We start from the raw sequence: 24,609 nt of genomic DNA, 5'->3' as shown, positions 1-24,609 counted from the left end.
TAAAATGTTATTTATAGATAAATTTATATTTAATTTTTTAGATAATATATCAAGTTATTAATGTGTTTTTGATATTAATGATTTAATTACTCATAACCCATATTAGGGGTTGCTTACTGCTAGTTTTTAATTATTGTTACTGTTGTAAATTTCTACTGTTATTATTATAATTGTAGTTGTTATTGTTATTACTACTGTTATTAATACAATGATTATTACAGTATTACACATGTCAACAAAAAAATTTTTTTTTCTGGTGCCGAGCAAACAATTTGTTTTTTGTATAGCATTTCTCATTTCGATTTCAAATATGCAACTCATTTTTCACCATCACGTCAAGTTGTAAAGATAGTTGTTAACATTTATAACAATTGCAATTTCAATTAAAGTGCAAAAGCGAATTTAAAAATCGCGAAAAAAATCATATAGTTGGGCCGGTAATGGTACCAACTGTTAGCCAACTGTTTTATTACTGTTGGGCCGTTAATGGTACTAACTGTTTATAAAACAGTTGGCTAAGTGTTGGTAAAAGCGTTACGTTTTTTTCACGGTACCAACTAAATAGCCGACTGTTGGCCCAACTGTAGCTTATAGTTGTTTTTTTTTTTTTTTTTATTATTCACCTCCTCAAGGCCGAGAAGGCCACTACAGATGAGAAGGCTACTTATTAGTGGTTATAACTCTCTCTCAACTCTATAGTTCCGAAACACGAACCTTGACGAACAAGGCTGCTGCGCGGAGAAACAAGTTGATTGGTGGTTATTAGGATCGGGCCAACTACTTACTAACTGTTTAATGTTTACTGGGAATTTAGTTACTATTTTAATAACAAATAATATTTATGTAAAACAAATAAGTTATACATAAATATTACCAATTTCATAAAAAAAAAACACTCTTGTATGAAAAAAAAGTGTATTTTTGGGATGTGCAGTTGATAGATTGGCACCCCCTCCGGATCCCTCGATGCGTTCTTTACCTAGTTTAACTATGTTTTACCTAGTTAATGCACCCTTTGTTTTAATCTAGTTTAATGCGCCCTTTAACTAGTTTGAAATTATAGCCCATTTTTACATCTATCTTTTGATATTAAGTTACAGATATTTGAACAAGAATTAGCAAAGTTATAACAACTTATGTGAAAAAAAAATAATTTTTTTACCTCAGTTTTATCAAGAAATCCATATATAGAAAATTTGCTACTAAAAACGTCATAAATTTTTATAGAATGGTCCGGTTTTCATAATTTTTTTCATCTTTAAAATACTGTATTTGAGGGCTTTCTATTGATGTATAACATTCAAGTATTTGATTAATTTAAAAGTATCAGTCCACGTGCCTACCTTTACCTAGAAACTAGTTTGAAATTAGAGCCCATTTTTACATCTATCTTTTGATACCAAGTTACAGATTTTTGATTAAGAATTGGCAAAATTTCAACAATTTATGAAACTTTTATAACTTTTTATAGAATTGTTCGATACTCGTAATTTTTTTCACCATTAAAATACTGTATTTCATGGGTTTCTAATAATATAAACATTCCAGCACTTGAATAATTTAAAATAATCAGTCCACATACCTGTTTGAAAATACCCACGAATCTGTTTGAAAACCTCACACCTGACTGTAAACCAATAGCCTCAAAATCTTGCCTCTACAGTGCTGAAGACAGAAAATTTATTAGCTCTAAAGTACAACGCCTTTACAAAGAAGGAACTATCGAACCTTCAACATCACCATGGAGGTCACAATCTCGCAGTATCGATACTTTAGCACCATTGATTTGAAATCAGCCTATCACAAGATCTCAATTAAACAAGGAGATTGCATGTATATTGCATTTAATACTGACGGAGGTTTACATTAGTTCGCGCGTATACCTATTAGTGCGGAGTAGCTCAATTTCAAAGAACATTGGACAATTTTATTACTGATTAGAAATTGAAAGATGCTTTTGCTTATCTTGAAAATTTAATTATCTGTGGAAAAACGCAAGAGGAACATGACTACAACCTCAAGCGCTTCCTTTTAGCTGCTAAAGCAAAGAATTCAACTTACAACAAAGAAAAATGTGTTTTCTCTACTACATCTCTGAACCTTCTCGACTACAAGTTTCTTTAATCAATGCCACAACTAATGAAACTCCTTATGAGCGACTCTTTACGTATCAAATACGTTCTGCTACTCGACAATAAATCCCATCATGGCTTACACAATCTGGCAAGGTATTATTAAAGAGACATGTTAAAATTTTGAAGTATGAACCTGATATAGATGAGGTATATTCCTAATGGAAGAAAACCCACAATATGCGCTTATTAAGCATGCCAACAGTCGTGAATCTACGGTTTCTATTCGTCACCTCGAGCCACTAATCAAGACTCACCTAAAGTTAACTTGGAAACACCGAATCTTAGCTCATCGGAACAATCTACTGCACACCTGTTAAAGGAAGAAGGCACACCAGATAATACGGCACACCAGTTACATAAACCAGATGAGATAAGCAAAAAAAGTGAGCAAATGCTCACATAAATATGCTATAGTAGATATTATATATATATATATATATATATATATATATATATATATATATATATATATATATATATATATATATATATATATATATATATATATGTATATATAAATATATAAATATATGTATATATATATACATATATACATATGTATGTATGTATACAGTCATGGACAAAAGTTTGCGACCACTGCGATTTTTGCATATTTTTTAATGTATTCTATTCTGAATTGCTTTTGGGCAACTTTAGTGCTACAATTTTGTACCAATTTGTGCTATTTGTCAATTAGAGTCTAAAATTGATGTTTACATGTTTATTTTCAGATATAAATAAAATATTTTGGAACATTTTATAATACGGAGACCTTATTTGAAGCAGTACTAGTTAAAATGGTACGCGGTAAAGAACTGACATCTGAAAAGTGAGCTCATGTCGTTATTTTGTACAAAGAGAACATTTCTATAAGACAGATAGCCAAAAAGCTCGGTATTTCACATTCCACTGTTGTAGCTACTGTAAAGAGAAATCAAGAGCTGAAAAGTTTTAAAACCCGTTCACGCGCTGGGCGCCCGAAGGTTACAAGCAACCGTATGGATAATGCTATAATAAAGGCAGCAAAAAAATCACCAAGAGCATCCTCAAGTGCCATTAGAGGCAAACTGCCTGGATCACCATCCAAGAAACCAAAAAGTCGGACAATACGCAGACGATTATTTAATGCAGGCTTGAAATCTTACCGACCAGCACGGAAGCCGAAGCTTTCAACAAAGAATATTCGCGATCGCATTGCGTTTTGTCAGAAGTACAGGCAGTGGACACCAGCCCAGTGGATACAAGTGATGTTTTCAGATGAGACAAATCTCACGCAATTCTACACATTTTGTAGACATGTCAGACGCCCACCAAATCAGAGGCATAATCCAAAGTACGTTATACCAACAGTCAAACAGGCTCCAAAAGTTATGGTTTGGGGAGCAGTCTCTGGTAGCGGTCGTGCCGGCATTTGGATTATGCCTAAAAATACAACGATCAATAGTGCTGTTTACTTGAGTATACTGATGGATAAGCTGCCACCATTTGTACCAATACATGGCATCACTCATTTCCAGCATGATGGCGCACCTTGTCATGGTACCAAAGCTGTTAAAGACTGGCTGCGTTCTGAAAACATCCCGCTACTGGAACCTTGGCCAGGCAACAGTCCAGATCTCAATATTATTTTGAATGTTTGGACTGTAATGAAGCAGAAGATTGCTGCACATAGCCCAAGTTCTGAAGATGATCTCATCAACTGGATTAAACGCGTGTGGGTACAGGAGATTACGCCGGACTATTGCAAGAAACTGTGTGAATCGATGCCAGGACGTATTGAAAATATTCTCAAAAATAAAGGATTTCATTGTAAATACTAAAATATGAATAGACATGCTGTTTAACCTGTATAGTGTGAATAAACATTCGAAATATATGTACTGATTTATAATTTACTATTCGTTTTTCTAAATTTTAAGTGTTTTTTGTAAAAAATTGCAGTGGTCGCAAACTTTTGTCCATGACTGTATATATATATATATATATATATATATATATATATATATATATATATATATATATATATATATATATATATATATATATATATATATATATATATATATATATATATAAATATTTGTTGAAATAGAATTGAAAAAAAAAGTATATATATATATACATATATATATATATATATATATATATATATATATATATATATATATATATATATATATATATATATATATATATATATATATATATATATATATATATATATATATACATACAATAGCATATTTATGTGAGCATTTGTTCACTTTTTTTGCTTATCTAAATCGATACGGCTTTTTTAGAAAAAGAAGAAGAAAACGAAGAATAATGACAGAAAAGATTGCTACCCCATCCCAAACCCTCAGTCGATGTAGCAGCACTCCACTAAGAGTCAGGTTATTTTTAGTTGATGTATGTACTGAAGCCCCTAGCAGCAGGCTATTTCAGTATTTATATATTAAGTATTGGTTTTATTTATTTGCAATGATGCAAAAAAAACCACATACAATCATGATAAAACTTTTAGATAAAAAAGATAAAGTCGAAGTTTTAAAAAATTCTTTAGAATTAAAAGGTGGAAGTATTTTCATTAATGAAGAATTTTGCTATGAAACTAACGTAATAAGAAAAGACTTGAAAGAAAGTATGAAAACTGAGAGGTGGCTGGGAAAATTTGCATATATATCGTATGATGAGCTAATTGTACACGATTGGGTATCAAAGAAACCGTGCCAAGAAAGCAAGAATTAAGCTTTATTGTTTTATTTGGAATTTTGTGTTTAGACAAATGTCTTTTTTATTTTCTATTATTATTATTTTATTCTTTTAAAAACCAAAAATAATTAAACCAATATAACGGAGGAAAACCTAATAATTAAATTTTTTGATGAAAGTATTATTCTCAGGGACGAGAATGACTTTGATAATTTTAATTAACAAATATTTCAAAATCAATACAGTATCGATTTTGAAAACTGTAAAGTATTACTATACAGTTTTCGATTCTTTCCAATATCTACAAAAAAAGGAAACCTTTTTTTTTCAATTTTAAACATTAATATTCAAAGTTTAAAAATAAAATATTTGAAAACTTTAAGTTTTTGTTGGATGAATTAAAACATGACTTTAAAATTATTTGTTGTACGGAAACTTGGTGTACATGTGGTGAAACAAATGCGCAATTTGAACTAATTAATTACAAATTAGTTAACCAACGACGTAATTTTGGAATTGGTGGGAGCGTAAGTATTTTTATCAACAACACAATTATTTTTAGTTTACGTAATGATCTCTGTGTGAATGAAATAGATTGGAAGTCATTATACATTAAATTAATCAGTAAAAACACAAAAAACATGATTATAAACGCAACATATAGACCACTGTCAGGTAACTGAAAAAAATTTAAAACTCATCTTAAATCATTCATAAAACTATCAATAAAACGCGAGGTCATGTCTTTTTGGTTGGGGATCTAAACATTGACCTAAAAAAACATGCTTCAAATAATAATGTAAAAATTTTTAAAATCTTTTGTTCAAAATGACTTAATTCCAACAATAAACAAGCCAACTAGAGTGGCTAACAACTTTTTTACACGTCTTGATAATATAATAACTAATAACTTTCATAATAACCGTCTTAACACAGGTATAATCAAAACTGACTTACCAGATCATTAGTTACTAATAACTTAATAAATATTAACATTTCTTGTAAAACTACCGTATTTGGGCTACAGATCAATTAAACCTCCCTTAAACAGTTTCGAAACCTTTTAAGAAACAACGTTAATTGCAATCTGATATTGCAATCAAACTATGCTAACAACTCATATGATCTATTTCTAAGCCAATTCTGCAAGCAATATGAAACAGCATTTGCTGAAAAATAAAATGATTGTGAACACAAAAACAGTTATGACTCCATGGATGTCTAATGGGTTACTAAAATCCTCAAAAAGAAAACAAAAATTATATGATAAATACTTAAAAAAAAATCTTATAAAAACAAAATAACAAATAAAAACTATAAAAATATATTTGAAAAAACAAAAAGAAACTGTAAAAAGCTTTATTATGCAAAGCTATTAGACAAAGCAAGCGGAAACACCAAAAAAACTTGCAATGTAATTAAAGTAGTAATCGGTAAAAATAAAAAAGCGAGAAACACTCTGCCAAAAAAAATAACAATTAATGAAAAAAGTATTTATGATAAATCAATTATTGCTGAAAAAATAATCAGTTTTTTTTATTAACGCTGGTCAAAAGAAAATGTTCCGCTGAACATGTAGTGGTTGAAATAGTCAAATAACAAACCCATTATGTACTAACAACTTTACATTAGGAGTTTTCATTGATCTGTCAAAGGCTTTTTATTCTGTAAACCATAACATACTAATAAAAAAACTTGAATATTATGAAGTAAAAAATAATGACTTACTTTGGTTCAAAAGTTTTTTTTCTATTTGACCAATAGAAATCAATTTATCCGATGTGTGCAAAAACAAATATATCCATATGCTGTAACTTGTGCTGTCCCCTCAGGGCTCTATTTTAGGACCCTTATTATTCCTAATATATATAAATGACTTAAATTTTGGAACAGACTTCTTAAATTGTATTCTTTTTGCAGCTGACTCCCATCTTTTTTATTCCCACAGAGATATTAAAATACTTTTTGATACAGCTAACGAAGAGTTGGGTAAGGTTAATGAGTGGTTTATAAGTAATAAACTGTCTCTAAGAGTGGATAAAACCAAATTTATTTTATTTCGTAAAGTAAATAAATAAGGAAATATTCACATTAAACTGCCAAATCTAATAATCAATATTGCTAATATTAAAAGAGAAACTTCAGTAAACTTTTTGGGCGTAATATTAGATGCACATTTATGTTGGAGTGATCATATAAAAGCATTGAGAAAAAAATATCGAAAAGTATTGCCATGGTATATAGGGCTAAACCATTTTTAAAAAATAAATCTTTAATAAGTTCATATTTTTCTTTCAATGTTATTTGATTTATTTTAATATTGCATGGGCAAGTACAAATTATACAAAGTTGAAAAAATTGTACAGTTAACAAAAACATGCGTGCAGAATATTATTTGGAGATGATAAAATTGTACCATGCGTGTCTCTTTTGCATATACTTGGTGCATTAAACGTTTATAAAATCAATTTAAACCATTTTTTAATGTTCATGTATAAAATATTGATGGAATTTCCTAAAATATTTCAGTCCCACTTTGAAAAAGTAGTGTATGAATACCCGGCAAATTTTTCAGATAATAACTACATTGTCCCTAAATATAATTCAAAACAAATTAAATATTTAGTTTAATATAATGGAGCTTATTTGTGGAAAAAGTTTCCTATTATTGCAAATACGAAAAAATTTAGTATCCAACAGGAATATGAAACAGGTGTTTTTAACATATCCGACTTTTGAGCAGCCCTGGCGCAGTGGTTAGAATTCTAGCTTAGAACCAAGAGGTTCGAGCTGCGACGCTAGCTCTAGCCCAACAAGTAACATTGGTTCGGAAGGAGGCGTGAACTTCTTGTTAAATGCTTTTCCGCGGTTCTCTGTGATAAGACCGTAAGGACTTCTGTGGGCATTTAAATAACTTCAAAAAAAAAAGAAAAAAAAAAATAAAATGCCTCATTTAAACTAAAATTCAATTATATAAAATATGTCTCAGAATTTATAAACTTTTTTTTTTTCATTAATTCAGTTATGGTGTTTCCTCTAATTTTAAAAGTTATTGTTGAAACCTAATCTGAGTTCTTGAATTTTTTTTTTTTTTTTTAACTATCAATGAATTGTTATTTATTTTACTTTTATACAAATTGGTTTTAAAATATACATAAATATTACGGTTTTTGTAAATTAAGTACTATTTTATTTTTAATTTTTCGTTCTTTGTTTAAATATTACTTTATTAAAAATTGTTATATATTTTATTTTTGTATTTTTTAATAAATACATTGTATAATATACGTATATAGTATCGCACTTGTAAATACGTGCTCTTTAATTTTTTTTTTTTCTTTTCATTCGATTTTTTCTTGTTTACTTGATTAACTCTTAACGTGATTACTCTTAACGTGAATGTTGTTCTTGATGAATGTTGCTCTTGATGTATATAACGCTCGAAATTTAATACTTTTGAATTAAATTTCGGGCATATATTTATTTGTAATTTTTTATTCTATTTTTTTACTTGTTTAAACATAATTGATAAAATTGGGTGGTGAATCTTGTTTGTTTCAAAAAGTACTGTACTTCATTGTTGCACAGTTAGATTTAAAAGTTAGTTGTTAAAAGATTTGCGTTTTTTTAATTTATGCAGAAAACCGTTGTATAATGACTAAAAACATTTTTTTTTTAATTATAAGTAATTGGACTAACGTTAATTGGACAGAAAAAGGATTTTATTAGCTCAAACGTAAAACAACACTGTATAAAATAAAAAGAATTCTGGTTTTTTTGATGTCAAAGGCTGTTTGCACGAAATTCGATGCAGTGGCGTGTTTTTTTGGGGAAGGGAGGGGAGAAGGGGCATGGCTAGAACCCCCTTAGACTTTTTTAAAATATTCTTTTGTAAATTGACTGTTATACAGAATTGGACTATTATACTGACGAATGAAATTTAATATTATATGTAATTATACGTATATGAACTTGATTATTACATTAAACCACAAAAAATTAAAAAAGAAAGTTACTTATAAATGAACATATGTGGACCTTTTTTTTGGCGACCGATGTTGTACCAATATAACTTGCAACATTGTTTTAACGTGTGTGCTAGCTGGGAAAATATATATAAAATCTGTAATGGGGAGATACGTGATTCACAGTAAAACATCTGTTTTAATATTTTACTTAAAAAAGACATTATAAAAATAAATAAATTAACGCTAAATTTATCTTATAAAGAGTGTTTGTCATTATCAGACTCCCCAGTGGGCACGGTACGTTTTTAAAACGTTTTTTGGACGTTTTTATTAGGTTTAAACCTAATAAAAACGTCCAAAAAACGTTTAAAAAACGTACTGTGCCCACTGGGTCAGATGTTTCTTAATTTCTCTTCCATTTTTACTTCTTTTTATCCTTCTAGTTGTTCTATATTCATTCTATGGGAATGTTTAATAAAATTTACTTTTTTTTATTAAACAGTACTTTGAATAAAAAGCTTTGGCCGGGAATTTTTTATAGATTTTTTTTCAATTTTGAAAAAGTTTCAATTTGTTCCTGTTTGTACGATTTGATTCATTGAATAAATAATGCACAATTACTGCATATTTATACCTAGGGATGCAATAATACATTTTTGATAATTGGACTTAGTAAAATTGTTCATAAAATAAACAATGTTTACAAAAGCAAAGTAATTAAAGTGAATAATGTTAACTAGTGACTTCGTCTCAGATTTGACTTATTCCTTAAGTAAAAATCTGCCTCTGAGCTGCTGATAGTCGAAAGTTCTAACTTTAAATTAAAAACTTAGTAAATAAGAAATGATAAAAATCTTTGATAGTCTTTATTATTGTACTTATTAAAAACAATAAATTTATTTTAATTAAAAAAATATAGATTAAATATTGATTCTATTAGAATCAAAATTTTGTTTTAAAATATGAAATTTCGATTCTATTTGAACCAAAATTTCATTTTTAAACTTTTTAAATTAAAATAAATATTTACTCTTTTTACAAAAATTCTTTTTGCAGCTGATTTTTTTTGTTTCTTTAATACTAATGCGTTTTGAATATATTTTAAATGTTGACATCATCAATAGAGTTTAATTGTATAAATATTTTAAAACAAAACTTGTTTTTATGGATTGTTTCTGTTTGTTAAAAAAAATATTTACTTATTTTAACGATATTTCGAACGAATATTGATGCTCTCGTTATCAAGTATATTAAAAACCATTATAAAAAATAAAACCGCAATTTTATACAAAATCGTTTAAATTTACGAAACAATGTACTTTGAAATAGCTTCTTTTTAAAATTTTTTCAAGAGTTTTTTTTGACGTAAGAATTTGAACTTGGGTTTCCAAAATGACGTCGTCACAAAATCGCCATCATACAGGTTAAGATCATCGTCGCGATTGGTACTTTCATTGTGCTGTATTCCAAACACAATGTTTCAACACCAAAATCAATACCATATTTAAATATCATTTCAGTTACTGAATCAAGTGTCTTAAAAATGCATATAGTAAGAAACCGACTGAGTAATTAAATTAAGACAAAAAGTTTTGACAATTTCAAAAATAACTAAGCCAGTTAAAGTAACCTTAACAATGAACTCTCCTTTGTTCATTGTCAAGGCTGCTTTAACGTTCTCATTTTGCTCTTTATGAAATTAGGAAACATATGAACATTCGAATAGATCCCTTTCAAAAAAGTTCTGGATTAGTTTGGATTGATGGAAATAAGGCTCTTGAAAAAATTAAAGAATACTTAGGAGATACAAAAAATTTAAATTACAACCCAACTATTCAATTCTTCACAAAGTTGAAATGATATTATATATTAAATTGGAAATTTGTGTTTAAATATCTTCTTTTATGACTTTTTGTGACTATTGGTATTTATCAATATTAAATGTTTTTAACTAATTGTATCAAAATATTTATATATATATATATTTTTGTATTTTTAGATATTTTCTTTTTTTGACTATTTGCGACAATATATATATATTTAAATACTATATAATCTTTATTCACTTTATCTATTTTTGAATATTATATCTTCTTTTTTTGGCTAATTGAGAGTATTTGTACTTTTAATTATTATAAGGTAAGTATGGGTATTAAGGCCCGGCGTGTAATAAGGCCCACTAATCCAAACTTAGGGAAAAAATAAATTGTGAAACTTTTTTTCGACATTAAAATATTAGAGTTATCTGGTTTTATCACTGGCAGCACAAAAAAATCAGCATTTATTTACCGCGCGTTCGACAAAGCAAGATTACTTTGTTAGTTTCGTCAAAAATTGCTTAAGTCTAATTTTTAAGATACGTGTTTTTACATTTTAAAATATTTTATAAAGCTTCTATTTTTTTCAATTGCATTCATTTGCATTAAGTACTTATTCGTTATCATTACTCATCATGTAATATTTATGCAAGTGTTGAAACAAAAGGATACATTATCGATAAACGTAACAGGTTCAAAGCGGGTAATAAGGCCCACTAATAATCGGGTAATAAGGCCCAAACACGAGGTCAGCGGTAATAATAAAAGAAATGCGCTAAACTTTAGTTTAGCGTTACTAAGAAAAGTAATTAAAACAAACAACTTGAAACTGACTTAAGTTTAGCGTAAATAAAAGAAATAGTTAAGAAAAGTAATTTATACAAACAATAAACAACAAACTTTAGTGTAAATAAATAAAATTGTTAAATATTAGTTACAAAAACGTTGTTGTTCTGGAATTTATAGATTTTATACTTTTACTACTTTTGAAAAAATTTATTTTTTACTTTTTAATCAATTTATAAAATGTTGTTTTTTAAAAGAAAAAATTATATATTTATTTTTATAGACTTAAACACTATTTATTAAAAAAATATATATTTAAAATATTGTCTTTGTAAATGGCAACTGCTAATGGAAAAAGTAGAGCTAATTGGACAGAAGGTCAATTGTAGGAGGCTTTCAAAGCTGTGCAAAACGGAGCATCGCAAAGAGAAGCTGCCATAAAATACAAAATTCCTCGTAGAACTCTACGAAATCACTTGTGTACAGGATCCCAGAAAAAGTCTTTAGGAAGAAAAACTACGCTTTCTAGTGAGCAGGAGTAAAAGTTAGTGTCAAGAATTTTCAGATTGTCAGACATTGGTATGCCAATAACACCAAAACTCTTGAGGGCATATGTTTTTGAGTTTGTCGAAGCAAACAATATTAATCATTGCTTCAATATCAACGAAAAACTGGCAGGTAGAGACTGGTGTAATAATTTCTTAAGGCGCTACCCAAAAATTAGCTGCCGAAAGGCGCAATTTATGAACGCAGCAACGGCACAAAAAATGAATCCGTTTATTGTTAAGGACTATTTCACCAAATTAGAAAAACTAATGTTATTGCATGGCTTTTTTAATACTCCAGAAAGGCTCTACAACATGGATGAAAAAGGAGTCAGGCTTTCAGTTCATCACCAACAAGCTGTTTTAGTACAACGGGGAGCGAAGAGAGTTCATCTTGTTGCTCAGGAACATGCAGAAAATGTGACTGTGGTTGGCTGTGCCAATGCTATGGGAAGTGCTATACCTCCAATGGTGCTTTTCAAAGGTATTCGCCTGAAGAGTGAATTCAGTGATGATTTGCCTCCAGGTTCAACTACATTAATGACGAAGAAGGGGTCGATGACCATCGAATCCTTTCTTATATGGCTTGACCACTTCAATAAATATAAAACAAGTGGAGAGACTCTGTTAATTATTGATGGTGCTGCTTCCCATATTAATATTAGAATAGTTGAAAAGGCGGAAAGCTTTGGGATTCACATCTTTTGCTTACCAAGCAATACTACCCATGAACTGCAGCCCATGGACAAATCTGTCTTTAAAGCTTTCGAGTCCTATTGGGATGAAGAAGTCATGAAATATTTGAGGACACATCCAGATAGAAGAATAACCAAATCTCTATTTGGCAAACTTTTTACACCAGCATGGAACAAGTGCATGTCAATTGGGAATATTACAAGTGGTTTCAGGGCTACTGGGATTTATCCTTTTAACCCAAATGCCATTCCAGATACTGCTTTTTTGCCAAGTACTTTGACAGAAATTGATAGTGCATCTTTTAACACGTGCCTTACTGAATCTGGTCCTGAATCCTTCACCAGCTTCAGTCACCCAACCCAGTCCCTCAACAGTTTCAGTCGATCAACCTGAAATTAATCTTAATGCAAGTTTCAATGATTTAATGCCGAGTCCTGCTAAAAAGAAAAATATGGCTATGGTTGGTCGCAAAAAAAGTTTTAACTATGTTGCTAAAGCCCTAACGAAAGAAGATTTTCAATCTTCTACTTCTAAAGCTGTTAATAATAAGAATAAGGGCGAAGGAAAAGCAAATGTTTCTAAAGACCTGAAAAAAAGATTATTCTCAATCTTCCACTTCTAAAGCTGTTAATAAAAAAGAATAAAGGCAAAGGAAAACCTAGTGCAAAGAAAAGTAAGTCTGTAAGTGTGGATGTGAATGATTGGTTTTGTTTGTTATGCCAGCAAAAGTCTGTAGAAAGTATGCGACAATGTTGTAAATGTAAAGTATGGTACCACAAGGCGTGCATGGGGTATGATTCTGAAGATGAGGAAGAATTAGTATGTCCATTCTGCGAAGAATAATGTTTTTCTTTGTAACATTTCTTTATTGAATTTTTTAATTTTCTGTTGTTATTTACTGTTGTATAAAAAATTGATTCTTTTAAAGTATATATGCAAGATTACTTATTATTTTATAAATGTGAGATAAACTATGCATTAAAAGAATGTTTCCAAACTTTTTTCTGGTTTTTCTTTATTTATTTTTTGTATTTTTTACATGGGCCTTATTACCCCCATAAGGGGGTAATAAGGCCCAATTAAGGTATTTTACAAAAACATGAATAACTTTTGTTATAATTATTTCCTCAATATGCAGATAAGATTTTTACATCAAGGAATGATTAATCTTAAGCAGCAATCGAAAATATTTTTTTAAACTTTTAAAGCCTAAATTTAAATTTTTAAAGCCTAAATGACCAAAAGTCTGTTAGGTGGGCCTTAATACCCATACTTACCTTATCTTCTTTTTTTCTCTATTTTTATTTTTAAATACTATATATTTTTTTTTATAATTTTGTTTTTGTGGATAAATTTGCAACTTGATTTATTGACTATTTTTTACTATTTTTTTATGATCGGTAAGAGCTCTATGAAAAGAGAGCAGATTGGCATTTTGCCATCCATATCTTTTTGAGCCCCTGTCTGTTTATTATTTATATATTTGTAATTATAATTCATTTATTGTGAAAGGGAAGTTTATGTAGTTTATAAAAACATCAAAATAAATAAAAAAATTAAAAAAAATAAATAAAAAATTCATATACTCTCAGAAAGTTAAATAAAGTAGGACGCTTTGCAAAAAAGGAATTTAAAAAAATTTACCCAACTAACGCTACATTATGCATCGCTTAGTGGAAATAGGATTTTGTTTATATCTATTAGTGATTTTTCATAATTAAACTTTTTAAGTCTTTTTTTTGCATTCAGTTTTTAATGCTTTATAAACAAAAAACTTATTTTTAGTTTTTTTAAACTTTGATATTTTATGGCTTTTTTCAAGTTTTTAAAAAACTCGCATTTTTGTTAAAATCCTTTTAAAGTATATGATAAGTGTTAAATTTCTATATTATTTTTATGCGAAATTAAATAATCATATATTTATTTGAATTTAAAACTATAAATAGAAAAAAAAGTTTTTTCCATAGCATTATTTTGCTGATTTTTTGATTTCTTAAACATTTATTGATTTGAGCATGTGGTCACAAAGGTCGCCTCGGTTTTTTTGAATAAAATGTAGCTACTGCGATGTGACTTTACTGCCATACAAAAAGATTCAGGCGACCTCTGTGACCTCATGCTTTAAAATCATTTTTAATACTGTGAGTTTTATTCAAAAACCAACTAAATTCTGCAAAGTAAATGAAAATTCTAAGTTTATTGCACTAAATAATGCTGGCTGTATGGTTAGTTTCAAAATTTTTTGAAGACTGGCTTTTGATTTGATAAAAAACTAATGTGGAAAAAAAGCAGCTTGTTCTTCACTAAATACAAAGATTTTCTGGATAAAAAAATAGAATACAAATCATGTCTCGTAAGTTTTTTATTACTTTTAAAGTAAAATGTTATATATATATATATATATATATATATATATATATATATATATATATATATATATATATATATATATATATATACATGTACACTCATTTTATACATGTTTTAGGAGAAAAACTGTAACAATGGGAACACCTGAAGTTGGTATATTTACTGTACCTTGTTTACCAAAACCTAGAAAATATTCTTTAGAACTCACGAGTAGGATGAAACGTAAAAGAACTGGAAGAACTTCAACATGCTGTAAAAAAGTTTGCATCTAATCCCTCTACTGCACCCAGATCTACTTTAATTGGTCCAAATATATCATCGCATACTTTTTACAGTTTGAGACTAACAGACAGAACATGTGCTGAATTTAAGAAAATTTTTACACAAAATCATCTTCTTGTTCCTCCAGGTTTAACCAAGTTAAAAGAATACAAAAAATTGACATATCCAGAGCAGGTAGAATATTCAGAAACTGAAGTAAAATGTAGTCTCTTCAATATGATCAAACATTCAGTTTCTAGAGCGTTGAGTACCTTTTGGAGGATGAAGATATTTCTATTAAAGTTTTAGCACAGTAGGAACGTGATAACATATATGTTATTTGCAAAGTCGGAGGTGATGGTCAGAGTGGCCGATCTGAGTTTCAGAATATAGAAACTATGAAGAGAGGTGTGGATGATTCCACTGTGTATAGTATATTACTTGTACTGTTGGAGATTTGATGCGGGAAAAAGATAATATGGAAAAATTGTAATCCAAATAGTTCAGATACAACCCGTCATCTTATGTTTTGTTTTCCCAAAGAGACTGCTAGTTTTATTCAAGAGAAGTTTGAACATTTATAAAAATGAAATTTTGTCTTTATTATTAACTTTACACTTCATGACAATACTTTTGCTATAAATTCAAGTTTGTCAACTATTTATACCACAATGAATGATGGTAAAACATTTAATGCTGTGGTATCAAAAATGCTTAAAAAAAATTTAGCATCTCAATGCTGTCATGTATGTCAAGCAAGTCCTAAGCAGTTTAATTTGGAAACTATTTGGAATAAAGATAAAATTGTAGACAAGAATATATTGAAACTTGGAATTCGCAGTCTCTATTTGTGGACGTGCAGCATGAAGTGGGTCTTCAATACTGCTTGCAAACTTCCAGCAGTTAAATAAGGGAGAAAAATTCCAGCAAGAAACAGCCAAAAATTTATTGGAAATAAAATAAAATTCCAGCACTTATTCAAAATGCAATTAAAAATAATTTTTATTAAAAATAATTAAAAATCTTTTGTCAGGAAGGGAAGTGGTACACCCAATACTGTCAATCTTGCACGAAAATTCTTTAATAATCCATTTGTGACTGGAAGAATTTTAAATTCGAATACCAATATAATCAAACTATTTAGGGACCTGCTCATTGATATGAACAGTGCAACCACAAGACCAGATGTAAAAATTTTTAAGCAGAAATCTGAACGTCTGTTTGGTCTCATTTCTAACAATCAGTTTTTAAAAGCCATTCCAATGTCACAGTCTGTGCATAGAATAGTAGTTCATGGTGTTTCTTTTATTAAATATTTTAAGTATCCAATAGGTTCTTTGTCTGAGAGTGCCATTAAAGCCAGGAACAAAGCCAAAAAAACTGCACGAGTAGGTCATGCACGTTAAACTTCTTTTGCTAAAAGTACTAAGGATACAGCTAATTATTTATTTATGATACCTGACATGTATCTATACTGCAAGAAGAACAAAATGTAAGAGGTATAAAAACTATACTGCAAGAAGATTCAGCTGATAACTGTTCTTAAGGTAAATATTGGAGAAAGCTATGTGTATCTTTAAATTTAGATATTTAACATTATTGTTTAACTTTATTAATGATACATTTTAGGTGGTGGTGGTGGCCAATCTGATATTTCTGAGTTCTTTTCACATAATCAACACAGTATGTTTTTTTATGCTTGCGAAAAAAACAGCAACTAATTGTCTAAATAACTAAAAGTTGAAACATTAGAATCCCAAACTTTTATGTTTGAGAAAAAATTGCGTCAATTGACCTCAAATTGACTCAATTTTGACATGTTTTTGTTTTCCTCAAAAATTTGTCTAAAGTCCTATTTCTACTTAGGGATGCAAGTGTAATTCTTGAAGGCTTGTTATAAATATTAAATTTTGCTCCACATAAGGATTGCTGAGGCATGTTTAAAATGAAAATTTTTAATTATATTTAAATTGTATTAATTTATCACAGTGAACACATTCTTTTTTTGAGCGTATAATTATTAGAATTAAAATTTGATAATAGATAATTTCTATAATAAAAGTTTATATCTTAATCTATACTATTTATTACAATAATGAATCTTTTTAAAATTTGAATGTTTGTTGTTAAATAACTTTAGGAAGTCTAAGAGTAATGGTTCGTGTTAAGAAAAGAAATCAAGGAAGTATCATTAAACCATGCAGCTGTCATTGATAAGCAAGTTTTAAAAAACGGTTATTTTCATAGCCACATATTGTTAAAAACCTGTTTTAGCATCAGAACCTTTGTTCTGCAATTGAAGGGAATGGAACTTCTGTAGTAATTATTTTACTTTTATTTATAATAAAATACTTATGCCATTTCCTTTTTTATTTAACATGAAAATAAACGTTTTAGACAAGGTGCTGGTGCATGTTTTTCCCTTTTTTATTTAACATGAAAATATAAGTAGGAGACAAAATATGCCTGTAATCCTTAAAAAAGATAAACTGATGTATCAGACTTAAAGTTTTAAATATAAAAAACTATCGGTTTTATATCTTTTTAATCAAAAGTCGAATAAGTCCGGATAAACCGCCTAAAAAACCGGAATGAAACCGTTTTTAAAAAAGAGTGGACTTTTTTTATAAATATATATATAATCAAACAATATCAATAGTTGATGCTTTGTTAAAAAGATTATGTTCAAATTATTAAGCAGTTATCTAGTTATAAAGCTATTTCCTTTTTTTTTCTATTAGTGCGACGCATAGTGCGCCGTACCACCGCGTTTATATGGAGTAATTAAAGTTCATGAGCCTGAAAAAGACTACCCAATGAAGTTAGTTGTAAGCACCATTGGTACACCTAGATATAGCATCTCTAAATATTTATTCAATATGGTACAATCGATTCTAAACTTAAATAAAACGCGTTTAACAGTTTGTGGATACAGCAAGATTCTGGAAATTTATATAATTGAGATTTATGTCTCCGTTGTTGTTGTTAATTTATACCCTTTAGTCCTGATTGAAGAAATAATTATATTAATTGAAAGATTAAGAAATATCAGAGTTTAATATCCAAATTAACTTTTCAAGAGATCGGGTTACTTTTAGAACTTTGTCTTTCTCGTTGCTTTTTTTTTATATGAAAATGATATTTATGAGCTCAAAAACTCCGGACAAATTAGGTTAGCTCTTATGATGGTAGTTGCCGAGTTTTTTTTTACAATATCATTAAAGTAATGCTCTTTCAATGGGACTTAACAATAAGTTCCATGTTAAATCATTAAAAAGATATCTTGATGATATAAATTCAAGGTTCCAGGTTGAAGAAGATACACAAAAGTTTTTAGATTTACTTAAGAAACAATATGAAAGTGTTCAATGCGCAATGGAATCTGCCGACTTTTATTAAACTACATTATGTTTAAGTTACCAACAATAAAATCGGTACATATAGCTTTTAAATACATCGCAAAAATACAGTTACAAACTTTCAAATTAAACGGAACTCATGCCATGATCCTTAAACTATCAATGGTGTCTTGATTGGTTTTGTCAATAGAGCACTACTTTTATGCACAATAAATAACATTGATGGTGAGTTGACGTTTCTTATCAATGAATTTGTAGAAAACGGCTTTTAGTTGACGGTTTCTTATCAATGAATTTGTTGAAAACGGTTTTTAGAGAAAAGTCTGGGAAAAGGAAGTGTTAACAACAAAAACATCTCGCGAAAAATCAACATTTCCTAATGTCTCAAAAAATTTTTTGCCTTTACCCTGGATACCTGGAATCAGTTCAAAGTTATAAAGAGCTTTTAAAATAGCAGGATATGCACCAGTGATTGAGTCTCCATAAAATCTTGAAAGTCTACTTAGTCCAAAATTAAACCTACACCACCAGTTAAGTCCGATCCCAGTGTTAAAAAAATTAGCGTACTCTTGGGGAATATGTTATGTTGATGAAACAGGACTAAAGATATCATCTCGGATATACCAGTATCAAACAAGTTGTCAACAAGATAAAATGGAAAATTCATCTGTAGCGGAACATTCCAAGATTTGCCAAGAAAATTTCCACTGGAATGATTGAAATACCTTATAAAAAGAAATAAATAATATTAATAAGAAAGTTAGGGAAACGTTGGAAACGGAAACAACACAACGAAAGTACCTTTCGCGACCATGGTCTTAACCGGGATGATAAAGATTATGTGACAACTTCAATTTGGAAACCCATGTTCAAATTCTTACGTCACAAAAAACTCTCTTAAAAAACCTATAAAATTAAGCTATTACAAGGAACATTGTTTCCTAAATTTAAATGGTTTTGCACAATATAGGGGTTTTATTTTTTATAACGGTTTTTAAATATACTTGATAACGGGGTATCAATATTCTATCGAAATATCGTTAAAATAAATATATTTTTAGCAAATATAAAAAAAATCTATAAAAATAAGTTTTATTTTAAAAGGTTTTGAATATATTTTTTTGAATATGATTTACATTTTAACCAAACTTAAGAGTCCACAAATGGTTAGTTTATAAGAATCATCTTACCAGAGATATGATATCGAATGAATCCATGAGACCCTTCAAATGAACTTGGTAAAGTTAGAGGAAGAACAAAATTAAAAGGATAAGAAAATCTTCCAGCTTCATTTGTAAACTTTGTAGAGTTTCCATGAATCCATACCTGAACTCCAAGTAAGCTTTCAGACCCTTGATAATATGTAGTAAGCTCCGCATGAGTTTCACTCCAAAAACACCACGCTTTTCCTATAAGGTTATCATAAAAAAAAAAAAATCAAGTTATATCATTATGTTATCTCACAATACTAAAAAGAACAACAACTAGAAGCTGTTTTATTTCATTTGGTTTAGAATAATAGTAATAATAATGATGCTTACATTGTGAATTCGCAGTTACAAAAAATGTATTCTGATTTACATATTACGATTTCTTAATTACAACCTTCGTTTTTCTAATTACATATTGCAATTTCTTGCTTACATGTTGGGTTTCTCAATTACATTTTAACATTATTACAACTTTCAAGTTCTCAATTACATTTTAAAAAGGTGTAGACAGAAACTACAAGAGTTCGTGGTATTTACAGTTTTTTTTTCAGTTAAACTATTAAAAAAAAAACAATAGAATGAAATCATAACATTTTTTTCTGAAAAAGTGTTTTAACCACCTTTGTTTTATCCAATCCTTCAATTCCCAAATCTGGAAACAAACGCATTTTCTCAATTTATTATTATTGTATCTGTCTACTCGGCGCTATTAGCGCGTTTTAGCTAGACATTAAGAGACTCATTTTCTTCTAAAAAAATATACAAATTATTTATAAGCTATTAGTAATTGTTAATTATTAAATAGGAGCTTTACTGCCAAACAAGTTGAGGGATCTGCAAATAAACTCAGAAATTAATCGAAATCAAAATCTCTTGCATGATACAATAGTTATGTGATAAATTAGACATTAAAAAATTAATTGACTGCTGCAATAGATCTAAAATGTTGTAACAAAAAACTAAAAACCAATTATCATCGACTCATATGTACTTATATAACTATGTACTTTTTGATACATAGTTATTATAAATATGTACTAACAAGTAACTGAATAAAAAAAATCTCCTAAAATTAGAGGAATCTCAATAAAATACCATCAAATTTTTGTTACTCTAATCTAAAAACTGTTAAACCTACATTACCTTTTAAATTAGATAAAAATACATAATTAAATTTTTACCTTGAACTGTTAATTTAATTCCTTTCATTTTCATTGGTTTAGTTAACGCCATGACAACAGAACCAGACACTGTTTGGCCAGGATGAAATAGCTTACAATTTTTATCAAAGACAATTACAAACTCACTCAACTTGCCCATTTATACAGCTGAAAATTGTTAGCAATGTATTTCATTCAACAAACATAATTAGTATTTGTTTATAAACTTTAATAATTCTGATTTTAAATATTTCAATGTTATTGCAATTTTAAACATATCTGTATTTTGCATTGTTTTAAAAATTTTACCACATGCCTATTGCATAACAAAAATGTTTTATATTTGAATAATCAATATAATTTAGTTTATTCTTTATATATTATATATGCTGTTTTACTTTAATACTATTTCGTATCATACAAGAAAATGTATTCACATAAAATTAGATTTTTTATATATAATTTATTTAATATCATATATAATATCACAATTAGTAATATAAATAATTAAAAAAATTTGGACAAAAAAAGTTTAACTTATCAAAAATATTTATTTGAAAAAATAAAGACAACTTTAGGTGATGGTTTTATGTGTCAAAAAACTTTTGTAACTTTTTTAACCTAAGCCTGTAATAGCTTATGACCTCAATCTATCAACAAGGGTTATTCCGCTCAAATTTACCACAAATACTCACAGAGACCACTTTTGATTTGCTTCAAATTTCCACCCCTCCCCCCCCCTCCCCCCATTTTTTATGAAAAAAAAAGAATCCGGAAAATTTTAGCTTAAATAACAAACGATTAAGAAGTTATGATTGATTCAATATTAGTCAAAATCAAAAAAAAATTGAGTTTTTTGAATTTTAAATCTAGAGCTTACAGCAAATTTTTTGGACTTTTGACAATCATAACTTTGTAAATCAAAAAGGTGATCACCTAAAATGTGTATAATCGACTCATATGTACTTATATAACTATCGAGTCGATTATAGTAATAGTTATTTACCCAAATAATCTATTTGCCAGGTGTGTTTGACTGACTTTGACCAATTTGTAAGTTTTACATAAATGTTTGTATATATAAGTCGCAAAATAACGCAATATTAGGAAATTTTTTTTGAAATTTCAATGTACAGTTCAATACTCAAGACAAGCAGTACCAATTTTTTCTTTTGTATACTTAGCGTAACCACCTGTAGCAAAAGTTAAATTTATGCATAAAAAGTTACTCTAACACTTGCAGCAGTCTGTTAAGATATAACTTTTTTTTTAAAATATGACGAATTACTTTCACTTTGCAGGCGTAAAAGACTAGCATACACAGTTGAAAAAATATTTTCCCCCTGAATAAATATATTCATTTTTTTCTTAAATAATACACTCAATGTTCAAATTTATAATTCTCAAATGGTTTTGCAATATGTATTGGTTTAGTTTTATGCATTCAATATAATTATAATGATATAATTTAAACATTGTTATAATTTGAGTGTAAAATACTTCAATAACGTTATGAGTTTGTATTAAATTCTAAATTTGCGCAGTATTTTCTGGATTTTAGTACCTAATAATAAATAAAAACTTTTTAAAAGTTTTGTTTATGTAGAAATAGTTACAACGAATTGTGATAAATTGTATTTGAAACAGTTTTAATAACATTTATATTTGAGATTTTACTTATTTTAATACTAAAAAGAGTAAAAAATTAAATTTCTTAGATTATAATGTTACATGTTAAACTCTTTTATTATCTTTACAGATTTTTAAAAAAATTTCTCTCTCATTTTGTTCAATTTTCATATTTTCATTTAAATCCCTTACGTTGTGGGAAGATTTTTAAACTAAGATTTTGATAAAATGTTATATTGTAGAATGGTAGGAAAAATATGACGGAATGGTAGGAAAAATATGACGAAAAGATACTGATATTGAACTTTTAATTCAAAGGATAGGATCCTCTTTTGAACCGAATGAGGAAATATGTTTTCACCGTGAAAAGCGCATGTCTCTAGATATGAAGTGCTTCAAAAATTTTGTTATGATTGGTTAAAGTCTACAAAAAAAATTATAAATGGATTGTAAATAGTGAACATATCACCAGCAGGTCAACCTAAGGTTAAACCTAGTCAAAAAATTTTTTCGAGCTAAATCAATAATAACGCGAAACTAAATAAATGAATTCAAACTTGATTTAGTCAAACTAAATCAATGTATTCAAACTTGAACAAATTACAAAAGAAGTTTGTAAAAATAAAGCTGCTGAAACAGATAAGAGTTGTTTAGACCTGGATAAGAAAGTTTTAATTAAAACCTTAATGAGAAAGTTTTAAATACTTTATTAAAAAATACATTTACTTAAAAATTTAAGTAAACTCGAAAAATTAGGATATGGAAAGCAAAAGTTAAAAAAATTGGCAATAGGTGATTAACCTAGCAGCCTATATCGAAATGGTATAGTACCAGAAAAGAGCAAACGTAAAATACTATAATTATATAGACAAACATTTAGATGCAATAGGTGAAAGTAAGTTTGAAGGAAGTAAGAGTTCAGTTACTAAAATGAACTCCTGATTGTTGGTACATTAAAAACCTTTGCAAAACATTTTCAAAATCAAAACATCTAGTTAAGAAAAGCAAAAAGTTAAAAATGGGTATATGATACTTTCTACAGCTAAGGCTAATAAGTAAAAAATATAATATGACGCAATATTACATTTTTGGTATCCGCAAGGACATCAACTGCTAAAACAGTTTTCAAAAAATTATAATTAATTTAAACTATCTGATAAAATTTATATGATTAAAGGATTGTTTATCAGATATAGCCTTTTGTTGCGTTTATTCGTATATAATCTATTTTAAAAAAGATGGTAAGGAAAGCTGTTCAATCTTGTACTATAGGTTATGGGCACCCTAATAACCTCCTTTTTGTTGCGTTAGTGTCCGACCCGCACAAGGATAATAAGAAAAATAAAATCTTATTCAATTAAAATGGTGCTTTAGAATAAACTTGTAATTTTTTTTCAAACGTTATTTTGACTTTACAAGATGTTTGTCGGCTATTAGTTGTCCCGGAATCTTGTGATGATTTTTCACTACTATCTAAACTAGCTAAAGCTCTGAAACTTCCAGGATTTGTGTAAATTTAATAGAAGTTCATCTTAAAATTGTTTATAGAGCCAACTGGAGAACTCACTTTTTTGAATCTCTTTTTTTTTGATTTTACTTTATCTTTCAGACTCTACTTTGATTTTACTTTAGGGGTCGTCCATAAAGTACGTACGCCAAAAATTTTGAAATTTGACCCCCCCTTCCCCCCTGTTGCCATGCGTACTTTTATGTACCCACCCCCCCTTAAAAGTACGTACGTTTCTCAAATACCCCCCCCCCCCCCTCAAATATCCCCCCCATCCCTCCTGTTTTTTTTTTCTTACGGAGGGTACCTAGACGGAGGGTACCTTAGATACTTTATACTACCGCAAAGCTTTTTGCTTACGCATTTTTAAAACGTCTTTAAGTATAAATGCAAATAATAATTTAAATAAATTTAAAATTTATTAATGCAAGTGTGTGTTTGGGCGAAAGGTTT

The 24,609-nt window shown here is 28.6% G+C and overlaps 1 protein-coding gene and 1 long non-coding RNA gene across 3 annotated transcripts in view; one reads left to right on the top strand and one right to left on the bottom strand.

The window, feature by feature from the left end:
• Nucleotides 1-21,263, bottom strand: part of LOC136081949 (arrestin domain-containing protein 3-like) — a 65,916-nt gene extending 44,653 nt beyond the window's left edge. The window contains exons 1-2 of one of the 2 annotated variants that reach the window (XM_065800402.1): nt 21,042-21,263; nt 19,840-20,058 (exon numbers count right to left, since the gene is read on the bottom strand). In XM_065800402.1, coding sequence (XP_065656474.1) covers nt 19,840-20,058; nt 21,042-21,180 — 358 coding nt within the window. In that variant the 5' untranslated portion in view covers nt 21,181-21,263. The remainder of the gene's footprint in view (nt 1-19,839; nt 20,059-21,041) is intronic. The other variant, XM_065800403.1, reaches the window with a different exon arrangement.
• On the top strand, nt 14,728-17,641 carry LOC136081950 (uncharacterized). Its single transcript, XR_010639269.1, has 3 exons — nt 14,728-15,012; nt 15,148-16,837; nt 16,920-17,641. It is a non-coding gene; the product is annotated as an uncharacterized LOC136081950 (long non-coding RNA).
• Nucleotides 21,264-24,609: the final 3,346 nt, after the last annotated feature.

This window comes from Hydra vulgaris, chromosome 06 (genome assembly GCF_038396675.1).
Source record: "Hydra vulgaris chromosome 06, alternate assembly HydraT2T_AEP".
NCBI classification, from domain to species: Eukaryota; Metazoa; Cnidaria; class Hydrozoa; order Anthoathecata; family Hydridae; genus Hydra; species Hydra vulgaris.
Note: the sequence above shows the minus strand (reverse complement) of the source record. Positions and strands in the feature narration are given on the sequence as shown.